Source organism: Podarcis pityusensis (genome assembly GCF_964106645.2).
Source record: "Podarcis pityusensis genome assembly, chromosome: 2".
Lineage (NCBI taxonomy): Eukaryota > Metazoa > Chordata > Lepidosauria > Squamata > Lacertidae > Podarcis > Podarcis pityusensis.
The window spans coordinates 85,990,555-86,010,032 of NC_138029.1; the positions used below are offsets into that span (position 1 = coordinate 85,990,555).

Sequence of the window (19,478 nt, forward strand, 5' to 3'; positions counted from 1 at the left end):
TTTTGGGTTCTGGAAAAGCATACTAGGTTGTTTCATCCATACATTTCCTCTCTATATCCAGTGCCACAAGATGCGCTTCTGCAAAATATAACACTATCAAACCACTAGTACTATGGAAGTCATTGTATACAGGGGACCCAAATGCAGGGGACCCAAATGCAACAGAAGCTCAACAGTCATTCACAGTATTATTCCACACTTTTGCTCCTACTGTATTAATTCATAGACCAACACGTAGGTACAAACTCCTCCAGAAGCCCAACCCTGTGATGTAAACCCTTGTTCACTATTCCACCCTTGGTTATACTGAAACCAAACCATGCATAGTCATCATGGCCCTTCTCCAACAGTAGTCAAGATGCTACAACAGCAGCAAGCAAATGCCATAGCAGATTGAGGCATACCAGCGGTAGTTATTTGCCTGTTTAAAAGCCACGCTTTAAATCATTTCACATACTAGAATGTCAGAGTGGATAACCGCTGCCCGAACACCACTCAGAATCCTCCAAAGTCAACCACAGGTTCAGGTAATTGTGACCTCCCGCTTTACAACAGAAATGCATAATTTCCGTATTGGTCTTTGATGAGCGGACCACAGACTTGAAAAGAGGAAACAATTACCCTCATTAGAATTTCGCCCAAGCATGAGATTTAATCACAAGCCATGGACCTGCCAATGGGTTTAGAGGTCTCTCAATAGAGATAAAATTGCTCTGAGGATGGGGGTGGGGAAGACCCAATGACAACATTGGTCAGCTAGAGACTATGCTTTGTCTTTAGAAAACAGCTGTCAAATATAAGGAATCTGTAGTGCTCCCACTTGTAAATGACATACATGCCCGGACACAGCACAATTTCTTTCTTTTGTTCCAAAGCAGTCTTTCCTTACTTCTGAAGACTTTCTTGTCCAGTGAAATACAATGCTGTCCGCAGCACCACCATGGAAATAAGGGGTGGACTTTGTTTAGCGAAAGTACACTTAAAGAACAAAAACAGTGACAGCGACAAAAAATAGGCTCTTTCATGCACATGCTTCCCAAAGCTCATGTGCAGACACAACATAAGTCTTCACATATGTTCATGTAGAAGATACCAAAACAACCTTCCAATAAAGTCCACAACAGTAAAAAAAAAATCCATCTGTCTGCACAGGTTCATGCAAGTCATCAGCGTGTCACAGGTTAACTGAAAGCAGGGTGTGGAAGGATTGTTTTGTAGTTTACAAAAGCTTCCAACCCTGTCACCTGCTGGGCTGCGGCTGCCTCCTTCTTCTTTCCTTCTTATGAAAGAAGATTCTTTCTGTATTCATGCAACCAAAGAAGGAACTGTTTACAAGCCTGGAATAGAAAGCTTTACAAAGCCTATGAGCAGGGATTTCTTTTCCAGTCCGAATTTGCTGAAGTTCCGGCAACTCTCAGGTGGGAAACATTGCCATTCTAAGAGAAGGAGGGAGGTGTTTGTAGTGAGTTCCAGCACCTCTTTTTTCTAGAAAAACAGAACTGCCTATTTGGTTGCCATCTGTAAGCAAAGCAAAATAAACCAATGGCATCTGCTTTTCATTTCTGCCTGACAAGGAGTACAATGCTAACCACGCTACCACGGAACAGTTCTTCACGAAGCTTACTTCCAAGCGAACGTATAAAAGCAACACCAAAGCCTGCATGTGCTTTCATCAGCAAAAGGTGGTTCAATAATATTGCCTATTTCTTACTCTAGATTAGGGGACCGGAGATCAAAGGATGTCTCATTAAAGCCAGAGAAAAGAATAACCTGAAAGCAGATGCAGGAATAAAAACTTCTTCTTTGGGGCATCACAGATAAGATTATCCTTTAGAAGATTCCGTTTTCCAGCTTCCCCAAGAAGAAGAAGACCAAATTAAAGGCTTGCACCTAATAAACTATCAATGCGCAGGGAGGGGGGGTGTTTCGGAAAGCAGGCTGAAGAGATGTGCTAATCCTACTAAGATTGAAAGCCTGTAGTTCACATCAGTCACCATCTGCAAAAATTCATATTACAGTAATAGTAAAATACCTCCGAACAGTAGTTTCTAACCAAACTCTTCTAATAGTCATAGGCATGCGCCTGTTTGTATTACACTTGCACACAAACACACAAATAAGCTTATGGTGGGCTGCAGCCACGCCAGATACTGGTAATGCTGATAATCACAATCTAACACAGAACTAATCAGCTTGGGCTTGAAACAGAAATCATAATTCAAATTGGGACCCGACACTAATCATTTGATGTTCACTTGAAAAGATTAGATAGGCTGCGCGAGAACATTTTGGTAGAAGTGCAGATAAGAACACGGGGAACGGGAATTATTGGTATTTACTCTGCCTGTAATGCTTACGGAAGCAAACTGTTTAGAAAAGCGGCACTTCAGAATGGCTATTTAGTCTGAAATTTACAGACAGCACAGAAAACATTTTCTCACAGAATATACAATATCTTTCCCATCATATCTATCCTCTGGGCTGTTCTTGTTTTTCATTGCAGGAATCTCACTCAATTTTCTCCATTATAGGATGCAACCCAAGGTACACTATACATGCAAGAAGCCAACTGAAAATTATCACTGAGAAGGTTTGATTCTCCTCTCCCTGGCTTGCTCATGGCTGTCTCAAAATGGAGGTCTCTTGGAAACAAGAATGTAGGCAATCTGGAATAAATGTAAAAAAAGGAGCAACAAATAATCCAGATTATGGAATGCCGTCTACATAAGAACAGGCCAAAAAAACTGGATCTCTGCCTAGAAAACTCTGTTTAAGAAAAGTATATCCCTAGATCCTGTTAGAATTATCTGTAATGGGGGGGGGGTAGAATAACAATAATTACTACTATATTAGACAGAATTCTGGAGGTATACTATATTAAACACATACTCAGTTTGTACTTAAAAAGCTATTGGAATATATAAGCAACATCTTAGTGCATTCTGATATGCTTTGCACTTGGCACAAACTAACTTAATGAATCTAACTAGGGGGCCTTCTGGAATAGCCATTTTAAGACACTGTAGTCAGGCAGACAATATGTCTTCACCAACAAATGCAGAATCATAGAGTTGGAAAAGATCTCAAAGGTCATATAATCTGTCTCCCTGCTGATGCAGGAAATTTGCGGCCACAGCTTACCTCAGAGGCCATCATCCAGCCATTGCTTAGAAATGTCTACTGAAGGAGAGTCCAACAACTTTCAAGGCAGTCCATTCTCCTATTTTTAAAACCCATACCGTCAGGAAGTTCTTCCCATAGTTTGGCCTTCTCCATATTTACCTACCCAAATACAGTGGTACCTCTAGTTACGAACTTAATTCGTTCCGGAGGTCCGTTCTTAACCTGAAACTGTTCTTAACTAGAGGCGTGCTTTCGCTAATGGGGCCTCTTGCTGCTACTGCGCTGCCGGCACACAATTTCCGTTCTCATCCTGGGGCAAAGTTCTCAACTCGAGGTAACTCTTCCAGGTTAGCGGAGTTTGTAACCTGAAGCATCTGTAACCTGAGGCATTTGTAACTCGAAGTACCACTGTATTAAGATTTGCTTCAGAGGCCATGCTCTAGATATGTGTCTGACAGCACAGTATGGTCTTTTCAGCACCGGGGAGAAATTTCTGCTTACCCAGACCATTTGTAAGACTCATGTAGTATGGGTCTCTCAGTTTTTAAACAGGGGGTGTTCGGTGTGCTCTTTTTTGTTGTAGCTAAAATTTTATATTCTATTATTATTATTATTATTATCTTATTATTATTTGCCACCCAGAGAGATTTCACGCAGGTAATGAAAATAAATAAATATTTTTAAACCCTTTCTTGTATTTTGAAACTGGTTGTTGTTGTTGTTGTTACAGTGGTACATTGGGTAACATACGCTTCAGGTTACAGATGCTTCAGGTTACAGACTCCACTAACCCAGAAATAGTACCTCGGGTTAAGAACTTTGCTTCAGGATGAGAACAAAAATTGCGCGGCAGCGGTGTGGCAGCAGTGGGAGGCCCCATTAGCTAAGGTGGTACCTCAGGTTAAGAACAGTTTCAGGTTAAGAACGGACCTCCAGAATGAATTAAGTTCTTACCCTGAGGTACCACTGTATTGAGTCTTACGCCCTGGAGCATCAAGAGAAAACAAATTTGATTCATATGACAGTCCTTCACATATTTATTTTATTCATTTCATAAAACTGATATACCACTTGATTGCAAGAAAGATCCTCAAAGCTGTCTATGTATTTGAAGATGGCTATCATATCACCTCCCAATCATCTCTTTTCCAAGCTAAACATACAGAACTCCTTCAATATTTCCTCAAAGGATTTGATCTCCTAAACCCTCATCCTTTTTGTTGTCTTCCTCTGGATGGGTCTCAGTGCATCAATATCCTTCTTAAACTGAATAGAGTGGGGCCATTACTACTTGTGAATTTATATATCTTCCAGTTTTCTCCCCCTCCTTCCCCCTCATGGTTTTAACATGTAAGAAGTCCAAGGATATTTTACACTACAGTCATCATGCCACTCCTAAATTCTGCCGCTGCTAGCTTACTTGAAGGCCTTAGAACCAAAAATGCAATATGAGGGGATGCAGAGAGTCAGAAGACAGTTGGGAGTTATGGTGTTTAATTATCTCTCTTTTGTTTATTTCTGCTATAACTATAAGGGGATGTTCCCTAACACATCAATGCATGTAACAGTACTGTACTAAATGCTGCAATGCACTAATTTCACAAATCAGATATTACATATACTAAACCCTCAGATAAACATATATTAAACATATTGACCCCTTATCTGCAAGTGAAAGAAGAGCAACCGATTTATTTTCCTAACTAACAAATATTTTACACCACAACAGTGATGGGTAGTATCCAACTACTATATCATATGCAGAATGGACATATTCAAATCAATGGAATTAAGTTAGTAATGACTACCTTAGGTTGACTGATTTCAATTAGTCTTCTCTGAGTGTGACTTAGTAGACTTAGAGGTGACTTAGTAGTCACACTACCTAGTATTTACATAATGAAGCATAAGACATGATTCTTTCTCCCATGAAAAGAGAGGTGCCTGGACTCCAGACAAGGTTAACAGCATACTTTAAGGAGGAAATTCATCAGACAGAGTGTCCTCCACTTTTTGTTTTAAATCAAGTAAGGGAGGTGGGGGTCACTGAAAAGGAGAACCGGAATTAGAGTTTGAACTTCAAGCTATGCAGCCCTTCATTTTATTTTCTCCCAATTCTAATTCAGTGACCTGTTACCCTACACATCTATCCTAAAGATCCTACTTTGCAAGCAAACACTGCCCTCTTGTGCACTAGCATATTGAGCAGAGGGATTTTGTATGCTTTTTAAAGGTAAATGCGTAGTGCCAACAGTAGATTTCTATATATTCATCCATTTTTGTTTTAGGCATCAAGGAATATGTATTACAAGTTAAAAACAGACAAAACGCAAAACAGAAACTCTGGCCCAACCAAAGTGTTGATAAATGGGAAATGCATTTTACAGCCTGCTTACTCAAAAGTGTGTCTGCACAAGATTGCAACAGAGCAGAACAAGCCTATGTGTGATTACTCAGAAACAGGTTTCACTGCTGTTCATTCACTGGGGCTTACTCCCCTGTAAATGCATTTAGGACTGCACTCTTGAAGAGGTGTTTCATTGCAAAAAGGACTGAACTAAGCGACTGGCAGAAAACACGAGCTGGAGTGGGTTATGATTTCCACAGAGAAAATTGGCAAGTAGGGTGCTTGACCATGTCCTTGCCTGTCACATTCCCTCTGCAGTCTCCTCAATTTTAGATGACAAAGAGTGAATTGAGAACAACTAAATTTGGGAAAGGGGTACATGGAAGGCAAAAGCAGAAGGCACAGGGAATTAAGGACACATGCCATCACTCACCTGAAAAATCACACTCCTTATACACTGTTTTTCAGGAAATAAACAGTGACTCCATTTTCAAGTCCTGTGTTTGCTGCCTAACAACTAGTTTGGTCCTACAGAGGAATGCACATGTTTATTTCTCTTTTTTCCAACAGTTCTCTACATGGATCTGCCTCCAATCAGAAGCACACTGAGCTTGTTTCAAATAAACGCCTTGAAAATGTCAAATGGCACATTAGCAGAATTTCAGACCTTTTTAAAATGATTTTTTCCATTTTGTTTTCAAAGGTAATACAGTGGTACCTCAGGTTAAGAACTTAATTCGTTCTGGAGGTCTGTTCTTAACCTGAAACTGTTCTTAACCTGAAGCACCACTTTAGCTAATGGGGCCTCCCGCTGCCGCTGCACAATTTCTGTTCTCATCCTGAAGCAAAGTTCTTAACCTGAGGTAATATTTCTGGGTTAGCGGAGTCTGTAACCGGAAGCGTATGTAACCTGAAGCGTATGTAACCCCAGGTACCACTGTATTTCACTAGCCCATTTCTTGACACAGACGTTTTCCACAGATGACAATAGATATGCTGCCTTCTGCTGATTTGGACCATTGATCTATCTAGCATAATACTGTCTATTCTGATTGGCTGTTATTCTCCAGGGTTTCAGGTAGTAGCTCTTCCCACCTCTGATCCTTTTGCATGCAAGGCTGCAAGGCAGATGCTCAATCACTGAGCTATGGTCCTTCTCCATGAGACGTATTTTACAGTTCCAGTAGCCTGTAGAAATTTAGCCTATGCTGAAAATGCAAAAAAGGAGCCTAAGATGGGCCATTTTCATCATGATGCTAACTACAGAAGAAGAACGAGATCTTCAATAAGCTGTTGCCCTTCTCTGTAGGAGTGAGGGGGACGATTCCATCATTTCTAACACCCTAATTATAAATGACTGGATATGTAGGCCAAGAATGGTTTTATTAGGAAGGACAGCTCAATAGGTGAACGCAAGTATTTATATAGAACCAGGAAGCCTACTACGGTAATCTTACAAATAATCTAAATAAGAGAAAAAAATTAAGGCAGCAGTAATAACTCCACAATTTTCTTGATCTTCCATGACTTTAACAGTAGTTATTTGCATCAGCAAAATCCACTTTTGCTGTATTCAGCTTCTCCTCCTCCCCGCCAGCCCTTGCAAGAGTTCAAAAGTCTTGGCCCTTCAATGTATCAGGTATGAATTAATACCCTTCCTTAAAAGAACACAGCAGCAAAGTGGAAACAGACACTTGTAGGCAGCCGTCTTTGAAACGAGCTGCAGGGACAAATGGTGACAATGAAGCTCCGGTCAAAAGTAAAAAGGTCAAAGGTTCAGACAAGTGTAAGGAATTACAAAACTACAAGTTCGTCTCCGTTCCTCCCACAGGTTTAGACAATCTGGATCAAGCAGGAGCTTTCGAATTAAAACACTGCAAGTCTATTCCGGCTTTCGTACTTCCATGAAGAACAAAAGGCAATATATATTCTTGATCTGCTCTTGCAGAAGCTCTCTCGGCTAATACAAAGTCAGCAAAAACAACGGGCATCTTAAAAACAGTTTAACCTAAAACAAACAGTTCCGCAGGCAGTGCTCTGTGTGTGGGGAGCAGGAGGGAAGAAAGGGTAAGGTGAAGTAATCATGTTCTCCTTTATTAGTGCGCTGACCCTTTGTAGGGCATGAAATTAACTATCAGCAAGTAAAAAATCTGCTACTTGTTAAACTACTTTGCTACGCAGAGTGGCCTTAAAATAAAATATGGGGATTGGATTTCCTCTGAAAGATTAACTTGTATAACCTCTCAGCAGGCTTCCCCTATCACTGAACTCTAGCAGAAACTGCTCAGCACCTAATTGGAGAGATGCAGACATTTTGCAAGAATGTACAGAATAATTATGAAAACGGGACTGGCTAGAACACCTTACCTTGACAGTCATGCCTGGTCTTGCAATACACTTTAGCACTGGCCATTTAAAGTGTATCTTAAAAATAATAATAAAAACTTTGATAGACATGCAGTGAGGAAGAAACTGGAGTCCAAACCCACCATTTAAATCCAACCTTGACTACCAACTTAATCTTACCGCCCAACCTTTTAGAAATGTCAGGGGTGGAACGATCTGTAGCATTCTCTATTCCTAGCATGTAGGTAAAAAATTATTTTGATTTAAAACATGATATGCTTTGTTTTCAAGGGCAAAGTCTCTAAGAAAAATGTAAGCACAGAGAATGAAATATGACTTCCATCTTCCATTCCTCTTCTGTTTTGTTACTGTTCAAATATTCTGCATTTATTAAAACATAAAAGTTTTATCCTTAAGTTTTAGTGTGTTCTCTTGCAAAGTACCTACAAGGTCAGATATTGCCCAGCATAATAGGATTGATCCTGCTATACAAAATTCATTTAGCAAAACTATCTTGACACAACATTACTTTATCGGATATAATTTTAGTTTAAAACTTCAAGCAAAGAAACTGCCACCCTGAGAAGCATCCATACAATTCAACCAACTTGCGTGAGAATGTGATTGAACACCTATACACAAAAACCTTTTAAAACCAAGAACCTTTAGTTCTATATGCAAAATAAACAATCTTGACATCCCGCTGAAAACCAAACAAGCTATTTCTCTATAAGGCACATCAGATTACGGGCATCTGCATTTAAGCAGGCCTTTTTCCACCAATGAAGTAACAGCAATCTGCATTTGACGAAGTGCCTATCAAAAATGTTTCACAACACTGATCAGCTTTGATATACAGATTGCAAAACAGATCGTGTCATTCAGAACCAGGACTGAAATGGAAATATAATTTTTAAACAGGTGCCATCTCTATTATCTTTCCAGAAGCAATTGAAGACTTTCCTTTCCCAACAAGCCTTTTAAGTGAAGATTTTTATCCAAGTCTGTATTTTAAATAAACTTTTATTGTTGATATTTTTATTGTTAAATTGCTTCAGGATTTTTCACGGCAAGCCACTAATAAATGAAACAAACAAACAAACATCCAGAACCTGTATATGCATGGAAATATAATTTTTAAACTCTCTGGTTGCTCCACCTGTGTCTGTGATCAAAGTAGATGTCATTTTACTGAGGTGCCACAAGACTGCTTATATGCTATGAGCTTATATTTTTATTTATTTGCATCCTGCTCTCTTGCCAGAATAGCAGATTGGGTAGCAGAAAAACCCCTAAAGATCAATACATAAAACCACATCATACATCACCCCTCACAGATGAGTAAATTTCAGAAAAGGGCTGAACACTTGACTGAATCATCCGTGTTTTTAGCTGGCAACGAAAGTGCTACAACAGAGGAGCCAGATGAGCATCAAGGAGCATGGAGGTCCAAAACCAGGGTGCCACCATGAAGAAGGCCAGACACAACAACAAATACAATTCTTCAAAGGTGAAACACTGAGGAGTGCTTCTCTAGACAATATTAATTCCTAGGCAGAACAATATCTTACCTTTACTAGTCACTTTATGCAGAATGAATGAATGAATGAAAGAAAATTGCTGGATCAAGGCCACAATCCCAGAACAATTTATCTTTATTTCTTCCCTCTGCCTTTAGCAGGGCACCTTGCAAATAACGAATGTGGGAAATGCAGCCAAATTCACTTCCAGGACATTTTTCATACTACCCTAAACTGTGCATCTTAAAACCTGCCAAACAGAATGAATTGGAAAAACATACACTCACAATCGTAACTGGAGAGCTTTCAGGCACAATTTCCTTTGCTGTCAGTCACAAAACACTATTTTGTACAAGGAAAGGAACTATACAAGTACATTAAACATTTAAGTTTAAAATTATTTTAAATGCAATTGCTTTTTGTTCTTATCATCCACAGCCAGCCATCATCTATGCTCTATTTTTGAAAAAGAAAGAATTGTGCTTCACTTTTACACGTAGTAAGAACCTCACATGCCAATTTGACTACCAAGTGTGTGGTGGAGGGCAACTTTTTGCACTAACAGAAGCACATTGGGGAGGAAAGCCTATTCCTCCCACCCGTGCCCAATTTACCTTCCTTGCACAGGCATGCAAGCAAGCCACACATTCAACCCTCTCCACCATAACATCACGAGGGCAAAACGGCTCCTGCAAAAACAACAGCACAGCAACTTCCTCCAACCATTTGACGAGGAAGGTTTGTTATTGCAGGTCCTGCCAAGCAACCAGAAAGAAGAAATGCAAATGATTGCCTCTGCTTGCTTGCTTGCTTGCTCACTCACTCACTCTGTCTCTGTAAGTGGTGGAATGACAGGGAGCTTTGAGCTGAGGGGGACCAGTCCTCTACCAGAATCAATAAATCAGTATACAGTCTTTGCAGAGCACAGGCAGGCAACCCACCCACCCCTGCAGTTTTGCCTCTGTCTGCCTCTTACCTCCAATAATGGTGCGAATAAGGGAGGCATGTCCTGGGCAATCCACCAGGGTCAGTTGGAGCTCGCCAGGCTCGGTTCCCAGGTGTGGAGGCAACTCTGTACAGAGGCAGGAGAAGCCCAAGTCCAGGGTGATTCCCCGAGCTCGGCTCTGCGGGGCTCTGTCAAAGGCAGCAGTGGACCCAACAGTGCTAAGGGCCCGCGCAAGAGCAGTCTTGCCACTGTCGATGTGGCCCAGGACACCAACATTTATATTCAGTCGATGAGAGGTGTTGGGCTTTGGGGCAGGGGGAATAGCAGCTGCACAGGCCATGGATGTCTTGAAAGCAGTTCTTTTCTCTTTCAAGGCGGTCCTGCTTGCAACACCACCCCTGTGACAACACAGGCCAGGTTGGGACTGTTCCAATTGCAGGAAACTGTAAAAGAAACACTAATTTTAAAAAGTGGTGGGTGAGCTGTGGGAATGAGTAGGAAGTTCTGCTTCACTCTGCTATAAGCATCCTGAATACAAAGCAGTTCCCCAATGTCACCCAGCTGTACAAATTACCTTACATTCTCTCCATATTCTAAAATGAAATGCCACATTACTATGCACACAACATAGACCTAGACTGGCCTTTCCCAACAGCCCAAGAATGCATGGCCAAGGATGACGGGGACTGCAGCACAAACCATTTGGAGTTAGAGGAAGGGCCATAGTTCAGTGGTGGAGCATCTTTTTATCCTCAGGTTCAGTCTCTGGCATCTCCAGGTAGGGCTGGGAATGTCACCTGTCAGAAACTGTGGAGAGTTGCTGGCAGTCTGAATAGATAATACTGAGCTAGATGGACTTATGGTCTGATCTAGGCTGTGTACACATTAGTGGCTAAAATGCAGCGAGTTCCTTTCCCCCTGCTGCACTTCAAGTCACATTTGCATGGTGTTCTACACAGCAGAGAGGGGGCAGGGATGTCTTCACCCAATGCACCATTGTCTTTTTCATAAAGCAACCCCTCAACTCCTATTCATGAGGTTGTCATGTGCGCATGCACTGTTATCCGCACCTGTGCAACAGCGGTCTGCAAGTGCTTAACCGCAAAACAATTGCAGTTTACACTTTAAAACCAGGTGGAAGCTGGAAATTATTTTCCAAGAAACTGCAGGATAAGGATTGTGTGGTTGATGTCACATGTACAGACGTCTTCAAACACCAGTGGTGTGGGTGCACTGGAGCAGAAGGAAACAAGAGTGTGCACACAGTGTCAGGCTAAGGTGGCTTCCTAAGTTTCTTATTTATTTAAATTAAACAACTTGCACACCGCTTAACTACAATAGTCTCTAAGCGGTTTACAAAGATAAAATAAAAAAGAATCAATTAAATCTATAAAATGAAACTTCAGTCAAAAATGCTAGCTGGGGAAACCCAGCCGGATGGGCTGGGTATAAATAATAAATTATTATTATTATCATCATCATCATCATCATCATTATGGCTGGAATGGGGGGGGGGGGGAATGCTGGGCACCAGACTGGGAAGTGCCGTCCTCAGGTGCACTGTCAGGGCTCGGGAGGCGGGGAGAGACCCTTGCTACTTTCTCTCCCGCCACCCTTCACCCACCATTCAGGTAAAAAAGGGGGCTGGTTTTTCTTTCACTCGTTACAATGATTCATGTCTCCTCCCCCCCTCCCGCCCTTGCGGTGCAGAAAGGGACTCCCATGGGGCTTATCCACCCGGGGCTTTCGTGTGCATTGACTGTGCACTGGAGGCTGCCTGAGCCTCAGTTTTGTGGGTGTCCTCCACGTGACGTTTTCCTGATGCAGCATCCAACCTCATGGTTTTCTGTTTTGGCTTTTTTTTTTTTTTTACAGTCAATTCGGCTTCCCCTGATCCCTGGGAAAATCCGAAGTTAAGGCACACATACAACACACACAAACAAATACAGCCCTAAATTCGCTTACCGGCCACGCTCCTGCGGTTTGCTTTCCCTTGCCCTAATCTACTCTCTCAACCACCCGCCCCAGCCCACGCCCCCTGCAGGCTTCTCACTCCTCTTCCGCCCCGCGTTGCCTCCGCTTCCGGTATCCTTGCGAATGCACCCGCCCGCTTGCTTGGAAAGTAAGCGGCAGCGAGAGTTCGCCGCTTTTGGCTCAGAGAGGGTTAAAAGAAGAGAAAGAGACGGATTCCTAGAGAGTAAGGAAATTGGAGGAAAGGGAGGGGGAAATAGGGTGTCCTCCAGAGCAAAGCCTCCTCCTTCCTCCCTGCCCCGCCCCCGCCCTGTCTTGGAGATGGAGCTTGATGCAGGGGAGAGGGAGCAAAGAAGTTATTGCGGAGACAGTTTTCCCTCTTTCTCTGCGCGCGGCAAAACGAACCGGCCTTTGTGTTTCCCCGGCCGGGGGCGTTGCTAAGCCCCTCCCTCCCCTCCCGCTGTCTGTGCCTGAATGAAGGTGACCCACACCTTGCCTGGAAATGCTAGTGGGAAATGCAGGAGGGGCGAGGGGTGGGCGGCGAGGGGGAGACCCCAAGCGGGGAGAGAGGCGTCTGTGGGGAAATGTCTTGAGAGGAACAAGCCAAATTTTGGGGATCTGCACAAGGAAGATTTAGCGGGGCCAGAAGGGCGCCTCAAAGCTGCCCACTGGGATTGCCCACGCTGTTAGGGAGACTGGAGCAAACAGCCGGGTAATGCTTAAGTGCGTGTGTGTGTGTGTGTGCCGGATTTATGTATAAACTGAACAAGCTATAGCTTAGGGCCCCACTCTCTTGGGGGACCCAAAAGAAGGAAGAAAAACCTGAATGTATATTTCCAAAATATAAGATAAAAAACAAATAAAATCTACATACTGTAAATAAAACCAGCAACAGTGTTTTGTGTTGTGTAGGCTCCTCTGATGTAAGTAATGGGCCTCACCTGCTAGCCTGCTCACTAAAATATCACTGGTTTGCGCATTTCTATACATAGGGTGCCTACATTCTGCATGATTTAATACATACTTTGTTATGTGCAAATGGCTTTAGATACCTATTAGGTCCATAAATTACCATATAGCATATATTCAACACAAAAAACAGCGACAATTTGTTGTTGTCAGAGGACAGCTGGACATATAAAGGGCCCCATTAACTTCAGTAGCTTAGGGCCTCATCAAACCTAAATCCAGCCCTAGTGTTGTGTGTGTATATAGGAGAGAACTATGGAGGGAGGAAGCATTCCTCCCCTAGTTAAGAATGTGTGTGTGTATGTTTCCTTTATTCCCCTCAGTTGGTGGCATATAAGAAGGTGACATTCTTTAAACCTAGGAAAGATGAGAATTTCCCTGATGCGTGGACTCGTATAGATCTAGCCATTCCCCCGCCTTCCCCATCTCCCACTTGATTGTATGCATAGAACACATCTTGATTTAGTTTGTATCGTTTGACTAGGCTTTTGCATCATTTTAGAAAGTTCAGTAAAATAAAAAACTGTTGATAAAACAAAGTATGTATTTCTTCCTCCTCACAGACCCAGCAGTTCTGAAGTCCGCAACAACTCTCGCACCTGCTGTTCACCTTGAACAACTTTGCACATGCAATGCTAGAGGGGGCTATTCCGTTTACTGTGATGGAACAAGGCAGAAAATACAGTGCTCTTACCAGAGCACAAACCAGAAAGGATGCAATGCTTGCATTAAAAGAGTATACAGTGGTACCTCGGGTTAAGTACTTAATTCGTTCCGGAGGTCCGTTCTTAACCTGAAGCACCACTTTAGCTAATGGGGCCTCCTGCTGCTGCCGCGCGGTCGGAGCACGATTTCTGTTCTCATCCTGAAGCAAAGTTCTTAACCTGAGGTACTATTTCTGGGTTAGCGGAGTCTGTAACCTGAAGCGTATGTAACCTGAAGCGTATGTAATCTGAGGTACCACTGTATTAGGCATAGTTAGGAGTTCCCAGCTGTCGTGCATAATGACAGTGCTGTTATGTGGGGACTGATGTGTGGGGTCCAAAGGAAGAGGCTACAGATGGTAGGAGAGGAGAGAGATCATGGAGGCCATAACTGTTCTTGAAAGGCTTTTTATAGAGGTCTGTGCCAACCTCTATAAAAGTTTTTAAGAAAGGTTAGGGAAAAGGCAGGGTTTCTTCCACACTGTGCGTATGCATGCATGCTGGGCAGGGGCAGCCTGCTGCTTACCTTATTTTGTTATGTTTGAAAAAGGTGGCTCATGCTGTAGTCTATCTTTTCTGCTTCGTAGAAGGGTTTTCCACGTTGCAATGAGCTGAAGAGTGGCTGCTGCTTGCCATGCTTCCTAGAGTGGCTCCCCTTCCTCTATCCAATCATTAGGCCACTAGCTGTCCTAGAAACTTTAATACCACATTCAATTCCCACTAAGTGCATATCGAGCTTCAACACAAAAACAGTACTCCTTCCTATGAACATAGGCCCCTGTTTACATTTGCAGATAGATAGATAGATGATAGGTAGATAGATAGATAGGTAGATAGATGATAGATATGGATAGCTACATGCATTTGTAAGAAATTCAGTAATCATAAAACAACTGCTAGGAAAAACAATCCATAAAATGCCAATATCTAAATTAACAGCTCAGTAGTGGTAAAGAAGCCAACCTAAAGGAAAATAAGAGGTTTGTTACCTCAGTTCTTTACTTCAGTGGATTTGTATGAATTCACAACCTTTCATTTGTTGGCAAGTAAGCCAAATAATTACCAACTAAGGGGACTTTATGTATTTATTTTTACATTTTCTTGCATTTATATGCAGTCTTCCACCGTGGAAGCCAAGGTGGTGTACATGTGCATCCTAGGCAGTTGCTGACTTAGGCGCTGTTTAGCTCCAGAAAAATAGTTGGTTCATGTACCTTCAGACCATATCCTGGGACCTATACTACCCTGTGTTTGGGAAAAGGCAGGCCCCTGTGGTTTGGCCCAGGGGCCTATGATTTATTTTCTGTAAGGTTTGGAAAACTTTGTTTGTCTGAAACTCTGGTGAACATTGCTAAAATGAAACAAATGCACAATTGTATCAATAGTATAAGGGCCCATGAACATGAAAAGTGCATTCTGAATTCAAAAAATTAAACTGGAACTTAAGGCAGTTAGTAAATGTGAATAAATTAAATTGATAATGTACCTTTTTTGTACTGTTATTGTTGTTGCTGAATTGGAAGTAAAGATATATGTATCTTGTATACAACATTCCTATTTTAAGAAGACTGGGAACATTCCAGTTCATTTTCCTGGACCTCCAGGAAAGATAGCCCTGCATGTGGGGTGGGGAATAACCCCCAACTTGCTATTGGCAAGGTTACAAAAATACAACCCTTTGCACTTCATAAATAAAGAAACAGAAGAGGGCACAAAAACATTTTCCCCCTCTTTTGTTAATTAGATGTAACACCCATTGCTCCAATTTCCTTTTCTATACATTAAACTGCTCCTTCACAAAATGTTGCTATTAATTGCTAGAGTTTACAAAACCTCATGGGAGCAAGGGCAGGAAGTCAGACCTTTGGGATGGGTTAAAAATGTAAAGGTCATTCACAGACTTGCACATTTTCCTCTCTCCAAAAATAATATACTATTTGACAATTTCAGGGTTCAGCATGTCCCACTGAAATTTGGAAGCTTATGTGAAACTAGGCTACGTCCTGTAATCTCAAACGTTTAGTCTATTTAAAAAAAAACTACTCTGAAGTCTCCAGCTCCCTCCTTGGGTATCACATGACGTCTGTGCTAAAAAGCAGACTGGCTGTTCAGACAACTTTTCCTTCCCCTCCACCCCATGGGTTGGTACGAACAGAAAATAGCATACGAGAAGTTGGCAAAGTTAGTTGATTAAACCTGAAGACCAATAGCTCAAATTTTCATAGTCGTATTATTTTTCTGGTTAGTGGAATATTGAGTTATACCTAAATGCTTTAAGTAAAGAAACAAAAAAGCCCTTTCTTAATAACGTGTTGACAATGCAGAGAAATGGTTTTATGTTTGCCTTCTAAACTAATCCTACTTTCCTCCGTGGTTTCTCTTCAGTATAAATGGTATACTCAGTCAAGAGCAAGGAGAGTATTAGGCTTCAGTATTTTTTATGATGGTGTATTATAACTACATATGCTAACTTGCATCAGACATCAGTGTTAGTTTTATTTAACAAAAAAAAGTTATAATTCGATTGTAAAAGCCTCTGAGCAGTTTACAAAAATATAAAAGAAAACATTAATATTATTGATAAATTTAAAAACAGGTATCTAAAACATTCAAAGATGTATCAAATTGGCAGTAGCTAAAAAGAAATAAAGCATCTAACTTCTAATTTTATTAAATACATTTTATTTTATGAAATAAATACACATCTGGAAAGGCTTGCCTAAGTAAAAAAGTTTTAAGCAGACACCAAAAATAGCACACAATGGATGTCTCGAGGCAGGGAGTGTTGGTTATTTTAATTATATTTTAGTTCTTTTTGGTCCTTGAATAAGCTGTTCAAAGCTTCACTTTGCAAATGAACAATAACTTGTGTGGTCTGAAACAATATTATTGATAGCAGAACCTCCAAGTGTCCCTATTTTCCAGGGACAGTCCCATATTTATAGAAGCCGTTCCAGTTTCTGATTTGAATGTCCCTTTCTTCCTTGGGATGTCCCTATTTTCATCAGAGAAATATTGAAGCGTAAGGTAAGATGTCCCTATTTTCACTGGAGAAATGTTGGAAGGTATGGAGGTATCCAACCACCGAGCCATCTCAAGGCAGCCTTGTATTGGGAAGATATTTTAATGTTTAATGTTTTATTATGTTCTTATATATGTTGGAAGCTGCCCAGAGTGGCTCGGGAAATTTGCTATAAATAGTAAAATTATTATTCTAATTATGGAAAAGGACGTCCCTATTTTCATCAGAGAAATGTTGGAGGGTATGTGATAGCAGTAACATGAAGAAATCATCGCTATAAAATGGACTTATCATTGACACACTGGATAAACCAGTTTTGTTTAGGAAAGTGCAAGCAATATGGAACTGCAATCCTATATACTTACATGAGAGTAATTTCCATAGAACTGAAAAGCAGTACACATGCATAGGTTCATACTGTGAACCTGTGATCCATACAGCCCTTTACATGGATCCATGTTAGATAAACAAGTTTGTTTATCTGTGAATGCATTTGCCCAAGATAGTATCTGAACTAGCCCTTCCTACAGTCCTCTTTATATGTAGTTAAATAAACAAGTTTGTAAGATTAATTAGTAAATATAGTATTGCACAGGGACATGGGTGGCGCTGTGGGTTAAACCACAGAGCCTAGGACTTGCCGATCAGAAGGTCGGCAGTTTGAATCCCCGTGACCGGGTGAGCTCCCGTTGCTCAGTCCCTGCTCCTGCCAATCTAGCAGTTCGAAAGCACGTCAAAGTGCAAGTAGATAAATAGGTACCGCTCCGGCGGGAAGGTAAACGGTGTTTCTGTGCGCTGCTCTGGTTCGCCAGAAGCGGCTTAGTTATGCTGGCCACATGACCCGGAAGCTGTACGCCGGCTCCCTCGGCCAATAAAGCGAGATGAGAGCCGCAACCCCAGAGTCGGTCACAACTGGACCTAATGGTCAGGGGTCCCTTTACCTTTTATAGTATTGCACGGCATGGTCCATTTATTTTTTAAAATGTATTTAGTCTTTGACCATTTTAAGCACTTGTCCAAGTTATGTCCTTTTGATCTTCTGGAGCAACATATTTCATTAACTCATTCAAATGCATTTGAAGATTTATAGCAATGTCTCACAATTTTTTCAACCATTCTTCTTCACAGGTACAGTGGTACCTCGGGTTAAGAACTTAATTCGTTCTGGAGGTCCGTTCTTAACCTGAAACTGTTCTTAACCTGAGACACCACTTTAGCTAATGGGGCCTCCCGCTGCCGCCACACCGTCGCCGCACAATTTCTGTTCTCATCCTGAAGCAAAGTTCTTAACCCGAGATACTATTTCTGGGTTAGCAGAGTCTGTAACCTGAAGTGTCTGTAACCCGAGGTACCACTGTATTTCTTTACATGTCCAAAGAGGACCATAAACTAGACTAGCAACTACAAGTGCATTCAAAATTATCTAATTTATTACAACTCAATGCATTCCAACATATCTCATAAGTTTTCCAAAATGGGATTCACCTAATAGTGCCATAAGAAATAATTATTTGTTGCACCAGTTTCATACCATTTTCTGCTACATTTGGTTTTATGATGCCACTTTCTTTTTTCCATGACTACATATAAAGAGGACTGTAGGAAGGGCTAGTTCAGATACTATCTTGGGCAAATGCATTCACAGGTAGAGCTATTGATCCAAGTTCTACTGCTGTGTGCTCCGAGTCCCAACATAAACTCTGAAACAGTCCTAAGAAATCCGTATATGCCTCAGAAAAGGTGGTAAGACTACTGAAGGCAGTGGAATCCTACAAAGTGGGGATTGTCTTTCTGCCAGGCTTTAGTTTGCTTGAGTGATCCCTTTTCTTTTTCTTGAGTTGCATTTAAAACCCTTGATCAGTTTGTCAATATGGAGGTCAAATGGCCGAAATATTGGGAAATTTTGGAACAAGATGGAGATAGACTGAAATTGCAGAGTTTTGAAAAACTAAAAAACAAAGTGCGAGACTGGCTTCATTATTTTCAGATAATGGAGGCATTTAATTTGGACAAGAAAATTGGCTTCCAGGTGGAAAAATCAAAATTAGAAACTGAACTGTTAGAACCCAAAACTAAGAACTTGTCAAAGATGTATAACTTGCTGTTGAAATGGAACACTCAGGATGAAACGGTGAAATCTGTTATGATTAAATGGGCACAAGACGTTGGTCATAACATTATGTTTGCTGACTGGGAGCAGTTGTGGACCACAGGTATGAAATTTACGGCATGTAATGCCTTAAGAGAGAATATTATGAAAATGATATACAGGTGGTACATAACCCCAGTCAAGCTTGCAAAAATTTACCATTTGCCCGATAATAAATGTGGGAAATGTAAAGAAACTGAAGGTACATTTTTTCACCTTTGGTGGACGTGCCCAAAGATTAAGGCTTTCTGGGAAATGATATATAATGAATTAAAAAAGGTATTTAAATATACCTTCTTGAAGAAACCAGAGGCCTTTCTCTTGGGCATAGTCGGCCAATCGGTGTTAAAAAAGGATAGAACTTTCTTTATGTACGCAACA

The 19,478-nt window shown here is 41.3% G+C and overlaps 1 protein-coding gene across 4 annotated transcripts in view; it reads right to left on the minus strand.

The window, feature by feature from the left end:
- EEFSEC (eukaryotic elongation factor, selenocysteine-tRNA specific) overlaps positions 1 to 12,361 on the minus strand; it is a 162,906-nt gene extending 150,545 nt beyond the window's left edge. For 3 of the 4 annotated variants that reach the window (XM_080996924.1, XM_080996925.1, XM_080996926.1), the window contains exons 1-2: positions 12,248 to 12,361; positions 10,313 to 10,725 (exon numbers count right to left, since the gene is read on the minus strand). In XM_080996924.1, coding sequence (XP_080853050.1) covers positions 10,313 to 10,622 — 310 coding nt within the window. In that variant the 5' untranslated portion in view covers positions 10,623 to 10,725; positions 12,248 to 12,361. Of the gene's footprint in view, positions 1 to 7,837; positions 7,895 to 10,312; positions 10,726 to 12,247 lie in introns of those variants that run through there. The other variant, XM_080996927.1, reaches the window with a different exon arrangement.
- Positions 12,362 to 19,478: the final 7,117 nt, after the last annotated feature.